General features: G+C 42.0%; 2 protein-coding genes across 2 annotated transcripts in view; both read left to right on the forward strand.

Moving 5' to 3' along the window:
- Window positions 1–1583: 1583 nt before the first annotated feature.
- On the forward strand, window positions 1584–6105 carry wds (WD repeat-containing protein wds). Its single transcript, XM_065489144.1, has 8 exons — window positions 1584–1816; window positions 2411–2540; window positions 2595–2691; window positions 3345–3508; window positions 3571–3660; window positions 4924–5063; window positions 5121–5352; window positions 5411–6105. Exons 2-8 carry the CDS (start codon window positions 2436–2438, stop codon window positions 5597–5599), a joined length of 1017 nt encoding a protein of 338 aa, XP_065345216.1. The 5' UTR covers window positions 1584–1816; window positions 2411–2435; the 3' UTR covers window positions 5600–6105.
- Window positions 6106–6940: 835 nt separating this feature from the next.
- Window positions 6941–21844, forward strand: part of Ktl (BTB/POZ domain-containing protein Ktl) — a 55294-nt gene continuing 40390 nt past the window's right edge. The window contains exon 1 of the mRNA XM_065489146.1: window positions 6941–7092. The gene's annotated coding sequence lies outside the window, so the exon portion shown is untranslated. The remainder of the gene's footprint in view (window positions 7093–21844) is intronic.

Below are 21844 nucleotides of genomic sequence, written 5' to 3' on the forward strand. Positions count from 1 at the left end.
TTCGGCAATTTCGGATACACAAATATGTTATTGATGTCTGAAACCATGAAATCCCGAAAAAAGTAATTCTTTTGAATGATATTATAATTATATTGCGTCGCAGGATTGAAATTTAAGAGTGTAATGACTGAGATTAGAGGGAGCGTCCAAGAGACGCAGCTAGCGCGAAGAAATGATCACGTGATCCAACATGGTTGCCACTTGTCACAAGCTTCTAGATTGTTTCTTAATTTTAGCTTTCAATAATTATTTCGTCATAACACGAATATTATATATGTCCTGCCCGAATTACGATTTTCAAATATTCTTAAAGAAGTAAAATATCCGGCATGCAAATCCATCAGACACGCGAAACTTAAGATTTTCAAATCCGGATGGTTTGAATTATGCGCACGTGGTGATGTGGTCCAGGGAGTGTAAAGGCAAACGCAATCGGCACTGACGGGAGAGCTCTAAAATCGAAATTTGTGAAAAATATCGCAAGTTTAGAGTGGTGTTTTCTATATTTTTGAAATTCGTTCACTAAAAAATCGATTTGTTGGGTTCTTTGCACCTCCGAATCTCGGGTTCTAAGCATCAAAGTTTTAAGGGGATGTGCTTACCTCCATATCCCGGCCCTTTCAACCCCCTATATTGCTACAAATTTGATAGTAAAATTTTTAACTTTCTTTCTCTTCGGCTTTAAAATATTTTACACTGTTAAAAATTCCTTCTAAAATATCACCCTGTACCACTCGGCACTCGGGGCTGGAAAGACGCGACCCGCGTCTGGTAGATCACGCGGCAGCAAAGTTTACAAGTATATATAGGGGATGCGAGAGCGATAAAGGTGGCCTGACTTTGCTGGTCGGACGCCAGCAGGAGAAAGAAAGATCACGACTGTGTGTGTGTGTGCGAACGCTCCCCTCCGTGAGGGATGGTTGTATAACCTGAATCTCCCTCCACTCTCCCCTTTGGGCGCCCGAAATATTTTACATTGATTACCTCGTTACAAAAAATAATATATTGATCGTAATATCGTCAGGTAAAACCCTGACACCTGGGTCATTCGAAGGATAAAATTTTGGATAACCTTTCGATTATTCTTTGGCTAACATTAAAAGCGTGACGAAAATTATCCCCCAATTGTTTTTTTTTTAAATTAAACAAGGATTATTCCAGGAGAATGACCCTAAAATATTTCATTCTTTTTTTATATGTAATTCGTACACATCGTTTATTTAGGATTTATTTAATTAATTCTTGAGATAATCATGCATGATTATTAAATTCATTAAATTATTAATATTTTCACCACCAGGAATATTCTAGGGATATTCCTGATGATTAACTTAAATAATTAACTTCTATCACTCTGTGGCAAACCTGGAATAATTCAAAAATACTCATGGATTAATTCTTTAGATTATTTTTTCGGATAAAATTCAACTAACCTAAGATTATTCTGGATATTTTTGGCATAATATATGTTATTATTTTTCTGTGAGGTTTGTCTTATTTCCCGCCAACGAAGTACAAAATGCAGTATCAACGTGGCAACAGTGTATGCTTCACCCGACCGATGCCATGGCTGGTACTAGGCTATGTGGGTAAACGCCAAGCGCAGCATTGTAGTGCTCATTCACATGGCTGGTTTTTTTATTTTTGGTCCTATATTTCAAGGAATTTAGCGATTTCGGCTAGATCCTTGATAGCTACAATAAGCAATTCGTAAAATTCCCTCTTCCTACAATTCTAAAAGGTAGAAATTTGTTGTTGAGAAAGAGAGCATTGCTTTTTGATCAGCCGGTTGGAGTAAACGCGTGTTGTCCTTAAGGTATGGTTGTGCGAACTCTTTTTAGTTCGATTAGAGTTGCAAACTAGCTATAAAACTACATATAAATTACCTTTTAATGTACCGAGGCTATTTTATCAAGTACAAAATAATTTTCGCTATAACCTTTCAATTTAATCTAATTTTAAATGCGAGATCGTGCCTGTCTTGCACAATCCTTAGTATATTACATAGGATTGTAATGTCATAAAATCAACTTCTTGCTTCTTGGCATGTAAAATTATATATTTATGCATGATACATCTATGTACATATTTTGAAAACATTTAAAACACAAGAACCGACATCCCCTTAGCTTGATTGTCGGATCTGATAGTTCTTTATGTATGCATTTGGATTTGCATTGATTATTATACCCAACAGTACAATATTCAAATTTTGACTCCAACAATTGGTCTGCAGGACTTGCAGCAGTGTCGATTCCTAATCTTTACTCTCCTTATTTTACTTGCAAAATTTAAATATACTTAATACTTTTTGTGTACATGGAATTATGGTATTTCAGTATCATATTTATACGAACTTCAGTAAGGTCTGATAATCAGTTGTATTTTACACTACTTGTTTCTCTTTCAGCTGATAGCTGGCTTCGATTGCCAGTATGATGAACTCTTTGGTTGCTCCTGGCCCACCAATGATGTCATCTAACCCTTCCTCATTGAACCAGCCTTCATCTGGTGGTAATAAATCCTCGAGTTCGACATTGGTACGCGTTTGTAATCAAGCCTTATTTTATGTCTATTAATTTGCCTTTTTGCAGAAACCGAACTACGCCTTGAAGTTCACCCTAGCAGGCCACACAAAAGCAGTATCCTCTGTGAAATTTAGCCCCAATGGAGAGTGGCTGGCCAGTTCGTGTAAGCACCCATTGCCCATCAGCTATCACCCAACTATAAATTATTTTATTTTCATTTTGATCAAACTTTGCTAAATTAATCAATGCTTACACTTTATTTATTCAGTTTATTATTTGTGCTGTTCAAATGGGAGCATAAAAGATTCCAATTTTTTTCTTGCTGGTAAACCCAAAGAGGTCTCACAGCCAGACGCCTAATATTGAGTAACATGTTCATCTGCCGTGAATTTGGCTTAATTTTGCCAGCCACGCCAGTCGCCTGTCAAAAATGAAAAATAATTAAAAAATTATGGAAGAAAAAATTGACCTCCGGCCTCTCAGGTTGTGAAACACTACTGAACTTCATTTTAAAAAGTTTGTCAGCCGCTGGCTAAAATGCTTACCCAAAAGTTGGCTGCCAACCACCGCATAAAATTACGCGGCAGAGATCTCTATGTTTATAAATGGTAATGCATCACCTATCACCACACATTTGGGAACAGCACACTTTTTCGGCCTGTTTTTCCCCCATTTTCACAAGTTCCATCAAAATTGCGCTTGCACATTTCTGAGTGGGTGCCGCAAGTTTGATCGTCTAACTGTGTTTGTAAAGCGCCACTATCACTTCACCTTTACTTCAATGTATTAACCTCATTAATAAGGAATTATTTTCAGCTGCTGACAAATTGATCAAAATTTGGGGATCCTATGATGGAAAATTTGAGAAAACAATTTCTGGACACAAACTGGGAATTTCAGATGTTGCATGGTCAACGGACAGCAGACTATTAGTCAGCGCTTCGGATGATAAGACACTAAAAATATGGGAGCTCAGCTCGGTAAGGTTCAAATTATCTGCCAGGCAGCAACCATCATGCTTCAATATGTTTCAAATTCGCAGGGCAAATGTTTGAAAACTCTGAAAGGGCATAGCAACTATGTATTCTGCTGTAATTTCAACCCTCAATCCAATCTAATTGTATCTGGATCGGTAAGTAAAACTTCCATTTACATAAATAGTTACCTGTCAAGTGCTAACTATTTTTTAAAGTCTTATCGATTGGTCAATGACAACCATATTACATCACGTCACTTAAAAAAAAATATTGAAAAAATGGCTCAGCCAGCCGTGCTGTTTCAGCTGGCTAATTTGGGGTTAGCCGCGACTATGACTAAGATTTGCCAGCCTCGCCGGCAGCCAGTTAATAAGAAAAAATAATTGAGAAAAGCTGTAAAAAAAATTGGCCTTCGGGCTGTTAGGCACTATCAAACTTCATTTTTAAAATTTATCCTGCCAACTGACAACATGCATGTGTGCGGTTAGAATTGCTAACAGTAGCAAAGAACCATAATTCAAAATAATCACTGATTTATTAATCATTTTTTTTAAATATTTGCAAAATAATGAATTATAAATATTCGTTCCTGGCCCACCTAAATTGGACATTGATGTGCCGCTGTATATCAAACTGCATAACTGCTCTCCTAACATATCAACTGTCAAAAATAACTGACTGTACTGCTTTTTACATGAAACCGAATTTTGTCACTTAAGCAGTTCTCTCACCCGCCTTTGTAGAAAAAATGTAAAAAAAAATGATGAGTAATTTAAATCTGATTATTTTGAATTATGTCGCTTTGTTATAGCAATTCTAATCACGAGCACTTTTTATGTGCTTAAATGCTCAGCTTGGCTGCGGTTGGTTTAGCTAGCTGCTGCCTAAATTATGCGTTTGAGGCTTCTATTCTTGAACAGTTGCGAATAATTCCCATGAACAATGAATCACTGGTTGGGGCTTGCACACTCAAATTCATGTGGCAGATATTGGTTTTTGCAGAAGCTTGACAACCTTAATTCACAAGGCTGAATGGCAAAGGCACACCTTTGCTGAAGCCCAAAATTTGTATTCTATTTTGCTCTAAACAATATAAGACTGAAAATCGGCTTTTCTCCCTCCTATATATTAAATTGTATATTCTTTTTAATGATTTTGTATTAATGTTAGCATGCTGAGAACATTGTAAAAATACTGTCACAACAATTCATTTAGACTATTCCAAATTAGTGTCTGTATTTTCTTTAAGTATTGAAAAAAAAACACTTACGGCTTATGAAATTGGATACCTGACACACCAAGACTTGCAACCATCTAGTTGGAAAGGGTTGCAAATTTTTACTTGATTCCTTAGATTGCCTGGTTTTTTTATTTTCTAAAAACTTGTAAATTCCTAATAAAATTTCATTGATTTCCAGTTTGATGAGAGCGTGAGAATTTGGGATGTCCGCACTGGAAAATGCTTGAAAACACTTCCAGCCCATTCCGATCCAGTCAGTGCTGTACACTTCAACAGAGATGGCTCTCTAATTGTATCGAGTAGCTATGATGGTCTCTGGTGAGTTGATTTTCATAAGTTGCCCCTTTCCTGATGACTAATCCTTTGCATCAACAGCCGAATTTGGGACACAGCTTCAGGCCAGTGTCTGAAGACTCTAATAGACGATGACAACCCTCCTGTGTCGTTTGTCAAGTTCTCCCCCAATGGCAAATACATTTTAGCTGCCACCTTAGACAACACACTGAAGCTGTGGGACTACAGTAAAGGAAAGTGTCTGAAGACCTACACTGGTCACAAGAATGAGAAGTACTGTATATTCGCCAACTTTTCTGTGACTGGTGGAAAGGTGGGATTCCAATATGTTAAATAGGTCTCTTAATCACTTCTAATATTTCATTTTGTAGTGGATTGTTTCGGGCTCTGAAGACAACATGGTGTACGTTTGGAATCTTCAGACCAAGGAAATTGTTCAAAAGCTTCAAGGGCATACAGATGTTGTCTTGTGTACAACATGCCATCCTTCGGACAACATCATTGCGTCAGCGTCATTAGAGAGTGACAAAACCATCAAAATTTGGCGCAGCGAGACATAATTTGTTAACATTGCAGCAATACAAGAATTGGTTATACAGTGTGAGAACTTAGCAGCCACATTTGTAGAAACTATTTTTCATCGTTTTTACAGTGTTGAAAGTTCAACTTTATTGTCTCTAAATCTCAAGTGTGCAGCATAGTGCTGTGTTGACGCTGTTACTTTTTGAGTACAGTTTGCAATATAACAAACCTTTGCATTTGTATAGCTCTCAGTAAATTACGAGTCAAAAATTCAAAACCTGATTTCTATCTTTGTGTGAACTGGTGTATAAATAGTATCATTTAAGGTGAGTAGCACTGATCTGGTTCTGTAATTTTGCCATTTGAATTGACAGTATTTATTCACTTGTGCTCACGCTGCATTTTCATAATATCATAGTTTTCCCAGGAACATTTCTTTTTTTGCCGTCTGTTCTTACGTGATCAATTTCTCATGTGTTAAATTATGTACTCCGAGGATGAAGATTTGAACAAATAAAGTTCATACGAACTGAAAGCACTCACACTTGGTTACTTTAATTTAAATAGTTTTCGATTGTCTCTTTTACATATGTCTCTATTACAAGAGATGCAAGAGGCGCACCATAAGGAGAGTAGAAACTCTCCTTACAATTAGCACACCGCTATAGGCTGGATTACTTTTCCTCAGACAAGAAGATTTTAAAACAACTTTTTTCCTTTTTCTGATTTAATTTTTTTGGTTAAGTGTATGAGACAAATAATTATCGAGGACTCTGAGAAGGTCTTAGTCATATTTTTACATTATTTACTGAGTTAAATTATTCAGTGGCGTATTATATACTTTTCTAATTTTTGGAATTATCAATTTTCATCTAAATGCCATCCGAATATATGTTTCGTCGTTTCATCCCAACATCGAAGCACCGCCAGTGACGAAGTAAATTAATATTTCCTCTGAATTTTTCTAGAATCGTGACTCGTGCTAGAGACTTGATTATATTATAATGTGTATATCTGTCGAAGAGCATCAGGTGGATATAAAGCCCTGCGCCAAGCCAGGCCATCTGCGAGAGACCAACATTTCAGAAATTACAAAAGGAAGATTGTGCGAGAGGTTACCTAAAATATGCACCACGTAATAAAACCTTAAAAAAGGTAACCGGAAACTCAGGCATATGCAGATGCGCGAGTTGTAGCCAGAGTACGCGTTTGGTCCAGAGCGGATCGACGCGCACGCAATGCGAGTGAGCACGAGAGGGATGCGAGCGCGAAGTGCACTCGCGGTGGCGGAGGCGAATGTGTGCCGGGACTTGCGCACCCGGGGTGTAAAAGAGGGAGAGCACAGCTCCTGCTGGCCGCTCTGCTGGGAACAAGGACATTGATCGGCGTATAGCACCAGCCCTCTCGCTCCACCCCCGTCAGACTTGAGGATCGAGTCGAGCGGAGCACTCGCCTGCAGACCGACGTCCCAGCAACAACAATCGAGCACAGTCCGCGTCCGCGCCACCAGCAGACAAGCCAGGCAACCAAGGTAAGTGCGCCTCCGCCGCCCCTTTCACTCATTAAGTCTCACACGGCGCGCCGAGTGCCGCACTCGTCGGTTCGCGCCCTCACCGGGCCACGAGATTCAAACAGGTATTGATGCAGCCTGCGTGAGAGTCTCTCGCAATTTCCGCCGTCGGTCGTCCCTGGCGAATCGGCACACGCATCGCTCCACTCGAGTGGGCCGACGGGCGCGGGCTGGCGGCGGCACTCCGTCTGGATTGGGAGCGACGTGAGGGTCGCACGCTGCCACAGATTTTTCACTACTTGCATTTTTGGTTTGGTGTGAACCTGGACCAACACGGTGACTGGATTATTTAATTTAAAACCTAGGCTGACAAAAATTATAAATATATTCTTCTTTATTGTTGTCAATACAATAGTCGCAGGGTAAAACAATAACTAAAAATAATATCGGATCATACGAGCAGAAAAGGTTTACTTACCAACAAAATCTCTCGTTGCACAGAAGGTTGCAATAAATGAAAAAAATCAGTCGAACTTTTTTAACATGCAAACTTTGTTTTTAAATAACAGGCAATCGAGAATATATAAAAATAAATAAAAATAAAATTATAAAGTTATAGTTCTATAATAATAATAATAATATACAATTATGTATTGCTGTTGATTGTTAATTCTTAAAAATACACTTAAAATAAAATTTCACCATGAGATTCAATTGCTCGATCTTATATGCATGGTGAGAATTGTTTTATGCGTTTTATGAATGTACGAGTTATTATTCTCACCTTTTCTCATTGCTGCATTTTAAACCAATCAAGCAGGCACTATATAATTACCGCTTTCAATTTTTTCATCATTTAGTTTAAAAAAAATATCAGCATTTTAACTATATAGCAGTGGGATATTTGTTGGTCGATTTTTTCTCAGTCCTCTATACATGTGGCAAGTGTTAACATATCTTTACAATTCATGAAATTCTCTTTTAAAAAATGGTTTCTTTCGATCGAATAAACCAGCTCGTTATTTAAGCGAAAATAACTAAATTGCCTCTCTGTGTGGAGCAAATTAATCTACATTTAACTTTATTGAGAATTTATGCTATCTGGTTTGGTCCAACCAGAAAAAAACAAGTGAAATTCCTATATCAAAATATTTTAAGTTTTTCTGGTTTCTATAGAGCACAAGAAATTTAGGTCGTGATTCAAACAAATAAAAAGCTTAAGCTATATATACAACGTAAGCTATATCTGCAATTAATTTAATTGGAAACAACTTTTTTCTATCTCTGAAAGTACCAAACAATTTTTACAGGTTCAATCAAAACATATATAAAACTCGTCTTTTAATGTTAAAATCAATTAGCTACGCGATTAGTCACTGACACGTGGGCCCTATTTAGTTTATGAGGGCAGATTTTATTTGTACATATTTTATAGAGATGCTTTGCAATGGATAAAAAACATTCATCCAAAAAGGATCTCTTGCCAACATAGGCCCCTAAAATTTATATTAAACGAAAAAGTTCGATCAAATAAATGCAAGTTTTAATTTTTAGCTCTCTATTTGCAAAACTTGATCATGAGTCTCAGTCTCCGTTTGCAGAGCGTCTTTAAAATCGACTTGCTGAGTGAGTGTGTGGGTGAGTGCATGCGTGCAGTGAAATTGATTTTTGCTCTGCCGGTGGGGCTGCCGACGAGCAAATCTCGTCTTGCAGTCGTCAAAAAATCGTATAAAGCCTCCCCGCGAATTGCGCCGAGCCGTTTTGCATCAGAATAGAGCGAAAGCGAAAATCTGCTTCTTTCGCTCCGCAAGCCTTTCCGTCTGGGCAGCAGCCTGACGACTCGACGCGGCGAGTCGACGCCGATTTAAATAAGTGTCCAACAAGTTGCGAAAGTTGCAAATCGCAATCATCGTGCCTTTGTATCGTGGCTTTGGAGCCGGGGCATCGCTTAACCGCACAGCGGCCTATGAGGGCTGCAGGCATTGTTTCAATTAATTGAAGCGTAAAAACGTGATAAACACATGATTCGCGTGCGCGCACGTGCGATGCGAATAGTTCGGCCAGCATAGCATATTAAATCAAATAGCCACGTCCGCATAAAGGTGCCGACCCGTCACCAGAGAGCCATAAATTCCATCCCGTCAGGCTCGTTTGGGCCAACCAATAAGCCACTCCAGACGCAAACGCGTCGCCATTCGCAAATGAACACTGCCTTTGTCCTAATGGGTTCGGGCAATAAGCGAAAGTTGCAAACCCGTGCGCAAAGTTCACCAGCAATTTGCACGACATTGGTTTTCTCAATCAGAGAGGAGAGAGAGAGAGAGAGAGAGAGAGAGAGAGAGAGAGAGAGAGAGGAGAGAGTTTGCAAATAAAATTCATCTGATTTTATTACGGCCGTGTTACATGGTCCAAGTTAATGCAATTTGATTTCCCCTTAATGATTTGGTCGATTCTGGAATAGTGGACAGAGAAATTGCTTTCCAACACTGAAATGTCTGCAGCTGGGTTTCCAACTATATTAAGTGATTGGTTTGCCAAAGTTTCATATATTTAATATTTTTCTTTCACACAGTGAAGAAAACTTTGTAAAATTTGGAATGGATCAACATCACGTTACAGTAGTTTTTTGTCTGCTTATTTGACCTGTCATAAGTTTCCAATGTACAGTTTTAAAGATTCTGCGCGGATTGATGGTTTGAATTGGACATATATACAATACGCGAATTGGCAGTCATAGATAGTATTCTAGCCCACAAAGTGTCACATTTATTTAAAAAATATGAACTAAAAATCAATAATAATTTATTCTCACTTTTATGGGAGACTCAATGTCTTGACGTTCTATCCGAATACATGCAAACATTGTTGGCCTTACCTTTCAAGACTGTCTAAATTTCAGCTAAATGTGCACCTTGTCGTCGGAGTCAAAGTTTATGACAGATTTACATCTCGTCATCCGTCATAGTTTAGCTCGGCAGCCGCAGATTTACGACTCTTGCGGTCCGCGATTTCGGCTCCACATCCTCCACTTATGCAAACGCTGGCGTAAAACGGCAAAGGTGTGATTATGACGAAAGGTCAAGTCCCCATTGAAGTGGCTCAACATGCCTCTCTGTTTGGCCAGCGCGCACAGCACTCAGCAAAACAGCGCGAGAAGCTTTTAAACATGAATGCCGAACACCAAAAGCGACTTTATTTGATAATTTCGCATGTTGGAATATGAATAATAGCAAAAATAGCGCATGGAAATCCATGAAAGGTTGTAAAATTAGAGAGAGAGAGGTGTCCCATGAGTGGTGTTTGTGGGGTTTCATGAATAGCACAACGAAGTTAAACTTTCACACATCAGCGAGTAAGCTGTCATTTTTGATGCATTGAGAAGACTTTTTTCAAAGAATCGCAACGGGGAATGGAGCCGCAAAGTTGGCTAAAATTTCCCGGCTCAGCAACATCTATCGGTTCCCCAATCGTGTGGTGGTTTGACATCAAGTGCATCAATTTCAAACTTTTCTTCCGTATTTAAAGCCACCCTTCCGACTACACCGACATTGATTTTGTGTCAGTCGGTCTGATTTATTGCCATTTTTGCCTGCCATATATGTAGTGTGATGCGCTATATAGCAGGCAGCGAAATTGACACCCCCGCGCCAACAGCAGTGCACATAATAAAAAACCTGGCAATAAGCGGGCCAATAACTGAGCGTCAACACTTGTTTCCCATATATACCGGTCTCAGCGGCACGCAGCATCAGAAATATTATTCAGCAAGCGGCTTTGCGATAAGCACACACAGACTGGCTGATTATTTGCCAAGTCGCGAGGGAGGAAATACATACGGGCCGTGGGAGAGTCATTCGCAAGAGACAGCAGCCGCACCAGGGCGCGGATGGTGGAGAACATACGCTGCTGGCTGGCAAACAACAAGTTCCCGAAATGCAAGTTTGTGTAGCGTATGCAGTTAAATTTAGACGTCTGTACACTCTGGCGTTGGTATGGTAGCTGTGGCAGCAGTCGCCAGGGCAAAAACGCGCAAATGGCCTGAACACATAATCAGCAGCGATTTGTACACACACGCCGCGAAGTGCGCTGAGCGAAGCAGGGTTGCGTCGCATTGAAGGCAGGCGGGGGAGCTTAGTAAGGCGCCGTGTGTGGTTGTTCCGTCAGCAGCGAGGGTGGATCGCGCGCGCATATTGCATAAATGAGCAGCTCCCAGCGTGGTCGTAAGCCCTCAGGCCTGTTCACCTGGCCGGAAGTTCACTTAGATCAAAGAGTCCGAGGGAAACGCAGTTAAAGTGTGCGTGAATTCGGCCGATCGAGCAGCTCGTTAATAAGCCAGATGACTGCGTGAGCTGATGCTGCGCGCAGCAGATCGATATGCGGTGGCTCTCTCAACATGCACTACGTGCGGGACAATTTTTTTCCTAAATTACACCAGCGTGTTGGCCGTGGAATGCAAACATATCGCCGCTGCATGCTACACCACCATGCTGCACATCAAACACTAAAAAGTTTAATACGGCCTTGTTTGCTTTGCAAAATATTTGCATTTGGAGCTTGTTTACCACGGCTCAGCGCAGATGATTTCTCTATTATAGCTATGACCTAGTGGTAGCGCTTTCCTTTGTGCGAATAATAAAATGCATTATGCATTCCGCAGCAGGAATGCTGGTTTATGCTCCCCAGTGACCTGATTTTGCGTCTATCTCTCATCCAGCGTCTTGCCTGCTGAGGGGAATGCAAGCTGCACAGAGGCCGTAAATTTAAAAAATAAAAAATAAATGAGACGCGATCCACATTCAGCTGCTTGCTTGTATATATACGTCAGACAGAGCGAGCGCCTTTATAAAAATTAATTCCCGCGTGGCATTTTACATAGCAATCACAAATCATGGCAGCTTTTGCTGTCCGATGTTTGCTGGAAGAAGCAATAACGCCAGCGCCAGCAGCAGCAGCAAAAGCAGCAACAATCCCGTACGTGCTTTTTAATACAGAGCCGGCGACGGCGGTGCTTCAAGTAAATTGCACTTTGCAAACCTTCTTTTTCTCTCTCAGCGTTGTGCAAAGACAAGGTTCTTTACATTTTTATTAGAAGAAGCTCTAATACACAAAGCATTCCTCCTCAGCGTTTAACCACTGACTTGCGATGCTCAGCAGCTTCCTTTGTTGTTAAAGAAGTTTAGGGAAGACTGCTACTTTTGCGGTGTAATGAAGCTATTTAGGGAGACAGATAATAAGTGAGGGTTCGTTGCAAAATATCGCCCAGGGCTAACTTTCTTCAGGCAGACCAGGTTCTACTGTAGAGTTTAAAAGAAAAGTTGGTGCTTTCTAGAGTTTTTCGTCGTTGCAAATTATTACGAAAATTACGGCCATCCGTCTTGATAGAAGATGTGTGCAAACTTTTTAAATTCTCCGAATCTAATTTCAAGAGCTCGCGCGGCAGCAGGAGATGGGAGCAGAAAAAGCTGTGCTGCTGCGCTGGATAATCAATTACCGCAGCCCTTGACATGAAATAGGTCGCCTCCTGACCAGCCTCAAGTGGCTCCTGAGCAGTTCTTTTTTATTCCTCCTGCAATTAGATGGCACCGAGTCAAACTTTCCTCGTCGGATAGAATTACACTCGGGCTCTCTCTCTCTCTCTCTCTCTCTCTCTCTCTCTCTCTCTCTCTCTCTCTCTCTCTCTCTCTCTCTCTCTCTCTCTCTCTCTCTCTCTCTCTCTCTCTCTCTCTCTCTACTTCACCTAATCCAATTACATTTCTCTCCGCAATGCCTTGACGTCAGACATTTGATTCCTTCCGACAGCGAAACCTGAACACAATTGTTTGCGTCTCTCAGACGACCAACATGGTCGATTGTTTGGATTAGAACTAGATTACATCGGACCAAATTGCTATGCAAATGGAGTTAATTATACATAACAAAGACAAAGGCGGTGAGCAGAACGCGAATTTGAACACGCCAAAAACGGCCGCACGGGCCCAATTTCGCAATGCAAGCATAAGAGGGGACCGCCACAGCTGGAACCTCTCGTCTGCAAATAATAATTGAAAAGATGCGAGCGAGAGGAAGACTGCTATGCCGATGGTTTTAAGCGCAATGCGAGTACATCTCAGGTCAGATTAAAATGCTATTACCGAGGGCCCATTGTGCTTTATCTTGACTCATCTGCCACACCGACGCAGTAATAATAGCTTCAAAGAAGGGAAAATGCTGCGCAAAAAGCTGCTGGTCGCGTGCAATGCGTTTTGGTACCCAGCGTATCAAGCGCGCGCGCGACTTTTGACAAAGAAATCACTCCATCGCCAACGGCGGCGCACAACAAAGCAGGTATGTCAGCAAAAAGCATCAACAGCGAAGAATTCCCCTTTGCCCAGTGTGCTGGTGGATGTGTGTGCACGCGAACGCGCTCCCAGCCTAAAAAAATGTATCATTTCGAGCATAGCTGCTCCCCCGCACGTCAACAATGTGATTAAATGACTTTTGCTGGAGGTGTGAATCCGCTTTTTGCCTCGCAGGATCCAATGGGTACGCCGCATCTTTTGTTGGCTTAAGCCATTTCAAGTCGACGTGCACACGAATCCAAACCGACAATTTCCTCACCTATTAATTCAGTTTCGCGGCGACGTGATTAAGAGTGCGACGGGCCTCTTGTTAAATCTCATTTGAGCTTGTTTATTCGCGTATTCGCTGCCATCTCTCGCCCTGCAGCCACTGGCAGACTCATTTGAATTGTAGATTCAAGCCGTGGAAAGAAAACAATTTTCCAAGTTGAAATAGTTTCTGTTTCTGCATTTAGAAAATATCGCGCGGCTCAAAGACTGCTCCCCGTCGAGAGTTGATTTCTATTTGCAACTCTGATAAAAGGAATAAGCACTTCTGCAATATCTCCATTCGATCTCGAGGTAGGAAAGCGGACGTTTTCTATCCGATGATGTACATAATAAATCGAGATCATCGAGCACGTGGATGTTTTGCTGCCGACAAAGTATGAGTTCAACAAGTCTTATCTCTCATGTATAAAACGTGTTTGCAAGTTTCAATAAAAGGATGTCAAGAGTGAATAATGTGAGGTAAGAAAATCTATATTATAAAAGTCATTGGTTTGTTCGCTCTACTTTTTTCATTGAATATATTATATTGTTCTCTTTCGTCCTTCTGCGTTTATTTGTTCGGGCACACCGAGAAACTGAAAGCAGAATGCTATGAAAGCAGCTACTCCTTGGCGCTTTTGTATGCCTTACCGCTAATCAACAAAATTGAACGGGGGAGGCAGCCCGTGCCCAAGGGGTGGCCGTCTGCTGAAAATAATTGGTTTATTTAAAAAGGGTGCAAACAAACAAATGCGATGAAATCAATAACGGCAGGCAGAACCCAAAAGAAAGCTTTCGTCAGAAACACTCGAAAGCGCGTTTTACGATCGTGGCTCCTGGTTGATAAAGCAAGAAGTCTATCTTTATCACGCGAGAGAAACCAACAAGTAAATTTTATACAGCAGCGCACGTAACGCCCCCGGGAGGAAAGAGAGCTGCTCGCCGTAAAATAATGCTGTTTATACACTTAGCTCGTTGGCAGGCAGCTCCGCAGCTGAATGGCGACTTTATGAATGGTCCACTTTAATGCCAAACGCAAAGATTACACAAAAATCTGGGGTACTTGGCTGAGAAGGGGCTTGTGCCTGGATAAAAAGTAAGTTAGCCGCAGCAGCACTACTGGTGCATGTGTACCTAATCATAAAAAGCAGCAGAGAAGGGAAGGCGGAGCAAGAGAGAGAGAGAGAGAGAGAGGTCTGCCACCGCTGCTTTTGGCTGTCCGCTGCGGCAGAAGGCCCTGCTCTCCCCCAGATGTTTACTCTTTGTATTTCTGATGAGTATCTCGAAATATTGTGTACCTTCTTTCCCTCTGGTCTGGCCGCGGAGCAGGAGGAACAGCACCGAAAACGAGCCCAAAGCGCGGCTCTTGAGGAGCGAGGGACACGCTTGGTTTACAGCTGTCCTTTTGTGTCTGAGAAAACAGCATAAACTCCCTGACTAATCTGATTGCCTTGTTTTATTAAGCCTTTCTAAAAAGCAGAAATTATTTTTGCGTCGCTCGCTTGTTTGCAGGCCGTGTAATGAGGCTTTGATTAAGTCTTTGTCTCGCGAGCGGTAAATCTTATAAACTGCGAGCGGAAATTAAAAAGAAATCTCGTTTCTGCAGTAGACTTTTCACGGCATTAAATGCTGACTGAGGATAAATGTCAAGCGGGCCATAAAACGTCTCTGCCGGAAGCTGCTTCCAACTTTATTAATCTGTAGATCTTTTCTCGCGCAACAATGCTGATAGAACAGGATGAAATTCGCTAAGAAGTCTGTTTCTTCATTAATTAGCGTTAGCGCTGCGAGCAGAACAGATGAGAATGCCCGGTTGACTGCTTGTTTGCTCGCAGCTGCTCCGAATTTAATCAACTTTGCGGCAAAAAGCGACTAAACAAAACGTCGCGCTTGGTGCCGGACGAAACTGTAAAATTTAATCTTCGTTGAACGAATTAAGGAGCGAGCAGTCGGCGAGTCTTTTTTGCATAAATTCTTGATAACGGAGAAAGGTCTAGTACGACGTGACACACGCCAGATTATTAGATTACACCCCGGGGAGCATGTATACTTATACCTGAGTGACGCTCGTCGGATCTGTAATACAGACGAGACGTTCTCATTCGATTTGGGCCCCGGAGTTCGCTGGCATGCAAATAACGTGTTGAATCAGCAATAAACTCGCACGACTCCTCTAGACCCACTATATATATAGAACACTAACTACCAGATCTCGTCGGGTTTCATTGATTTCGGCTCGGCCTGTTTCATCACTATGAGCAAACAGTGGTTCGTCGAGCGGAAATGGTTCTCAAGGAGGTGGTTGCGAATTCAAGACGGCTGGAAATTGGAAATGGTCTGCCGTGACAAAGTTGTTGTCTCTGCCGCAAACAATGCATTGCTGAGCGGATGAAGCGGCCTGGTGGAAACAGCTCGGGTTGGGTGTTTGGAGTTGAACATAATTTCCAAAGCTCGCGTGATTCAAATCAGTTCAGTCTTTTTGTAACAAGTAGGAAAAGGGGGGAGAGCAATCAGCCTTTCAACTCCTTTATAATTTTTATGAGATCATTGACACTAAAATTTCTCGTTCCACACGCAAGTCTCACATTGGCAAATTTAATTTGGGATGTCGGGGTTGGCTGGAACTCGCACAAGTTAACCCTTGGCAAAACATTATTTTGGCGCCCGAGAGAGAGAGAGAGAGAGAGAGAGAGAGAGCGAGTTTCCTCTTGGTCGTTGACTCGCAATTAAAACAGCAGCCCTCGAATTTCAGCCAGTACACACATTAAATTAACAAAGCAATCTCTCGGTCCAGGTTGAAGTAATTTCCTACTCATTAAGACACATTTTTGCGGTGGCTTCCGTCGAGTGATCCAACAACCCCTCCCCCTCACACAATTCATTTGCTTGGGTTAAACTCTACCCTTTCGTGTTCAGCCCATATCCGCCGCGTTTAAACAGCGCCGAAAGCCACTTTTCACGCCCTCTCCGCATTAGCCGACGAAACTTTGGCGAAATTCAATTATGCAAAATGAAATTTAGTGCTTTAGTTTTCTCTCTTGGCGGCAAGTGCACCGTCATCCGTCGGGGAGCAGGTGCTCCGGCGTGCACTTGATTATTTCAATGTGCGCCGCTGTCGTCGGAATGATAATTTCACCCAGCACAGTGAAGAGAATGTAAAAATCGAGCCTCCGCCAAGCCCTTTCAAGTGCTCGCGCAGAACATCCTCCTCCTCCTCATCTCCCGACGTTGAATTGCAGATTATTCCTCGTGTAGCCTGAGCTCACAGAAACCGCACCGACGAGTTGTGCGGCTGAAAGGAAATTTGCCCGTGCATCTCAGGCTCGTTGTATATTTTAGCAGCTAACGGCGATATTGCGTTTTTCATCAAGTTTCGCTTACTCCCGCGAAAAAAATCGTCGTGCCGCACGGCTTCATATTAAATTTGAGCGTCTTATCGATTTCGCCACACCTAATAATGCCGAATCGTCCCTGGCGCGGAATGTAGCGAAGACAAATTGCAGTTTGATGGCGATGTGAGGCTTTCAAGCAGAAATCTCTCGAGTTGGTAAGAGAAAACTGAAATCTTCGTTTTCGTTAATAAATCAAGGAGAGACGCCGCGTGGCATCACTGAGCGTTGTAAATTTGCCTGTCCTGTCAAGAGAAATGAAAAATACTGCTCTTAAAAGTTAAAATAAGTATAACGCAAATCGCGCGAGACTAATGCGCTCTGACAGCTCATTCTCGGAGGAGAGATTACGCGTTTAAATTCGGCGAGAATTCTTCCGTCGCGCCCAATAAAGAGAAAAGTTTCAGCCTGCGAAGCGGCCGAGTATGCAGCCGTGTTGATCGGCGTGCCGCACCGGTTGCATGGCCCGGCCGAAGATTAATTAACTGCTGCCGACGCCACGGCTGCTGCTGCTGTGGCGGCAGCGGGCTTTTGGCGCAAATTAATTCGCGGCACGCGCGTTTCTAAATTCGGCAGTTTGCGAAAGGAATTCCTGATCGATTGACTCCGGCTGGGGCATGCAAAACAGCAGCCAGTTGATCTTTTGAAGGGCGAAACACGCGCGTGCCAAAAGGTAACTGTGTATGTGTGTGTGTGTGTGTGGGGCTTATACATTTGTGATTAGGCTGGAGGATTTTAGTCCCTGAACGGCTCCTGCGTCTGTTGCTAGGCTATTTTTAGCTGCCACCACCACCGATTTCTTTCTAAACAGCGGGCAAAACTCTCGCGAGGGCTATCGTGAAATGTTTTCCGCGTGGATATTTCTAAAAATAGTTTATTCATGTGAAAGGGCCGTTGTGAATGGGTTGTTTTATTGCTTGATTTTATTCATTTTGCCTCGAACTGAAATATACACCAGCCCCGAATTTTTAACTTGACATCTCCAATGCTATCCAGACCAGATTGCGAAATTTAAAGATTGTGTTTATTTTAAAAAAAAAATAAATTATTGCACGGCGGTCATTGAGGTGCGGTCGCTTGCTTTGATTTGGTGCCATGAATCGATAAGCCTCAGCTGCTACTATTTGGCTCTGGAGCTGACTTTGAGCGAACAATGAGCCTCCGGTTAATTAATTTCAATTTGTTACGACCCACATTCACGTTTAAAATAGTGTCCCCAGAAGGCACTCATTTCGGTATTCAATTGCCCGTGAAAGATAGAGGCGTTTCAGATAATCCACCCCGCTTAAAGAGTGCTGGCTGCGTGTGTGTATGGGAATGACATCTCTCTGGTGGTTTGAGTGATTGATTGAACAGAATGTACGGCAGGGCTGGAAATGCCGAGCGAGCAAATTTTCCGACTATTCAACGGCGAACGCTGTAATAATCGCAAAGCGCCGTGAAATTAATTTACATTGCGTACATCGCTGGGAGGGGGACGCGGCGTAAATCAAAATCATCGGTCGGTGCCTCATTATGGTAAAAATTCAATTAATCCACTTCGCCTCCCTGATTTACAGCCGCGGAATAGCTTTTTATGATGAATGGACATGAATATTTAATAGGGGGTGTCGCATGGAAGCCGAAATGCCATTAATAAAACACGTACAAATGGCGAGGCACGATCGCCGCGCGTGAAATAAACCTGCTACGCCGTTTTTATTTTATGTACACCCATATACATATACACTGCGCTCATCGCCCGTGATACCTTTATGGCCGGGTACTCGTTTCATGATTATTTTTTTATTCATATTAAAACCCAACAAGCGAGGAAAGAGTGTAAATTTGCTGGTATTTTGTATAAATTGCGCGCTGTTTTCCTTTCACTTTCGCATCGTCCTGTCTACCGTATAGCAGCTGGGAGTAATAATGCTGCTGTCGCTCTTGCGCACCGGCAAAGTTTTAATCCTTGCTGTGTAATAAAATACGACATCAAAGGCAACTTTCTTGATAATCTAAAAAGCCGCGGCAACATGTTGTACCAACATCATCGACGTTGGGCTCAAGGCTCGAATATATTATGTTTGCGGGAGCTGCATTTAAATTTTTAATGCCCACCGCCTAGCTTTTTTCCTTGATGCTCAAGAGAGAGCACAAAAAAGCCTAGCCGGCTTTTTCTCTCTCGCGCGCGCACAAGCAGGAGAAATATGAGGAGTGCGCGGCCAGATTAAATGCTCATATTTTATAATTAAAACAAGGCAAAGTGAGGCCGTTTATCAGCCGCCTTAAAACGCAAATTGTTTAGCCAGCGCGTGTCGTTTTACGTCTGCTGGCTAATTTGCCTGCACTTGCAATAGAAGTATATATGAGAGGCACTTGTAATTATCTAGCTGATTAACCAGCTTGACGAGCTTCAGCAAGCAAATTACTCCGTTTCGCGGTTTTGCACAATGCACAGTGCTTCAGAGGTAGAATTTGTGGTTGCGCTTGTGCAAACTTACACTGCTGGGTTTTATTTCAGCACGTCTCCTCTCTCTTTCTCCTCGAGATACAGAAAGGATTAGGTTTTTAGACTCCCGCACATATAACCCAGCGCTGCAGGTGAGCTAAAATTGTAACGAAGTAATAAGCAAATTACAAATGGCTACTCATACTGGGCGTGGATTGACCGAGAACGGGCGTCGATGGTTGAAATTTAAAGATAAAATTTGTCTTTATCGCACTGGACAACCACTGTTGCAGCAGTACTTTAAATGTTTAAATGCAAAATAAAACGCTGTAAGGAAATTCTGAATCCCTCATGGTCGTTGCTGGACTGCACCCAATGCTGATCACAACCAAAAGGAGAAGCGAGTTTTATATTCTTTGCATAACTCTTACTCGCATAGCTTTTAAAATATAAAATCAAATTCCAACTACCCCAACAGTTAAATTTTTACGCACTAGAAAAGGTAATCACGCTATTGTGACTCCACGATGTTGGCACGTGCTTTTGAAACAAAATAATTAAGTTAATTCAGGGTGTCACTATATATTTATGCATTAAAATAAAGATAATTGATAAGCGCGAGTAAAAAAACCATGGTGCCAAAATGAAACACGTATAATCTGACACATCTCAGCTAGAAATATTAACACGCACTAGAGAATTTTAATATGCCAACACAACACACTCACGACCCACGAAGCGTTAGCACGAGAAACAGGGTGCACGTAAAAAACTCATTCGCCGACATTTCCGCCGTGTGTAATTTGTCATTGCAATTACGCACGTTCCTGTGCGTGAAAGGTACTTGGCAAGCTTTTGTGACGCCACCGCACAACAACCAACAGTGTACATGCACCTACCTTCTCACCTTGCGAGAGCTGGCTGAAACAAATTAAACCTGGACGTTGGTCCGGGTCTCTCTCTCTCTCTCTCACTCACGTACACACACGTACAGTATTGGTGTGGATGAAGGCTTAATTATAATGCTGCGCAGAAAAAGGCAAGCCGGAATGAATTTCGCAGCACGCGATTTGCTTGTATGTGTGTGGAGTGGATCCTCCTCCTCGTCCATGCATTATTAATGGCGTGGCTGGCAATAAATGTAGCACACCACCTAAGCCAGCCTGCTGGCTGGCCGCCCGCCCGCCGGTGTTTGTTATTTCGTTTCAGCTGGGGTTGGAGACGTGAAAGCAGGACGGCTGGAAAAGTAGTGGATGTAAGCGCCGGCGAGCAGAAAAACGAACCGGATTAAAAAAGACAAAATTGAAACAGGCGGTGCTCTCATTCCGCGCAGTGCGGCCCTTTTCGCGCTGGATTTCGAACGGAAGTCGTTCTTTCACCCTATAACCCCGATAATGGGATTGGAAAATCTCTGCCCACGCGTGATTTGCAGTGCGCGGAATTCACGAAGCCAGCGTCAGCGGGTCGTGGCGAAAAAAATGATGATAAAGCTGGCGCTGCGCTCGAGTCCCTCGACGAGAGCTGCCATTTAATTGGAGTTCTTTATATAAGCGGCTCTTTCGCTCCTTCTCTTTCATTAAGCTGGATTTTCATTTTGAGCCGCGACAGCTAGCGAGACAAACTTCAAAGATGATGAAATTTCAGTCAGCTAAGTTAATTTGGCCCCGCCATTCACAATTTTGATGACGCTTAACAAAATTTTCGATCATTCAAATGCTTTGCCTGCTCTCGCTCTTCCAGCGCTTTAAATAAAGACAATGAACGCAATTGCTGAGAGAGTTTATTATTACATTTCCTCCAGAGATGAGACGAAGCAAAATGTTACAGTGTAGCAAGAAATTAAAAAAATGACCTCGTTTTATATCTTAAATTTGAAAGGCGGACAAAGACTTTCTATGTTTTTATTTATTTATTTTTTATATATTATGCAAAAACTGCTAAATTGAGATCAAACTAATTTATAAAAAATGTTTTAAATAATTCTGATGCTATGCAACAACAAAATAACATAGCAAGAACGTTACATTCAAACACAAATTTTACTCATCATACTGAACTGACTGATTTTTCCACGCTACAAATTAATATTTTTATATCGTTTTCTGTAAGACGTGGTAAAGAATGGGATACAGTTAACCGTGCTGATTCGCAAGAAACATGATTTTGATAACAATTATTAACGTTTAAAATTTTTAAAAAGCATAAGTATTGGAATATCGCGAGGTGCTCTACAACGTTTTGTCCATATAAAGCGCTTCATCAAGCTATTCAAACCAAGTTTTTCTCAGTGGAGTTAAACCGAAAGCTGCTGTGGCTGTTAAAACGTTTCGGTCGTTCCAAACAGCTGCGGACTAATGGAGAGTGAG

This window comes from Cloeon dipterum, chromosome 4, assembly GCF_949628265.1.
Source record: "Cloeon dipterum chromosome 4, ieCloDipt1.1, whole genome shotgun sequence".
In the NCBI taxonomy this organism is placed as follows: Eukaryota; Metazoa; Arthropoda; class Insecta; order Ephemeroptera; family Baetidae; genus Cloeon; species Cloeon dipterum.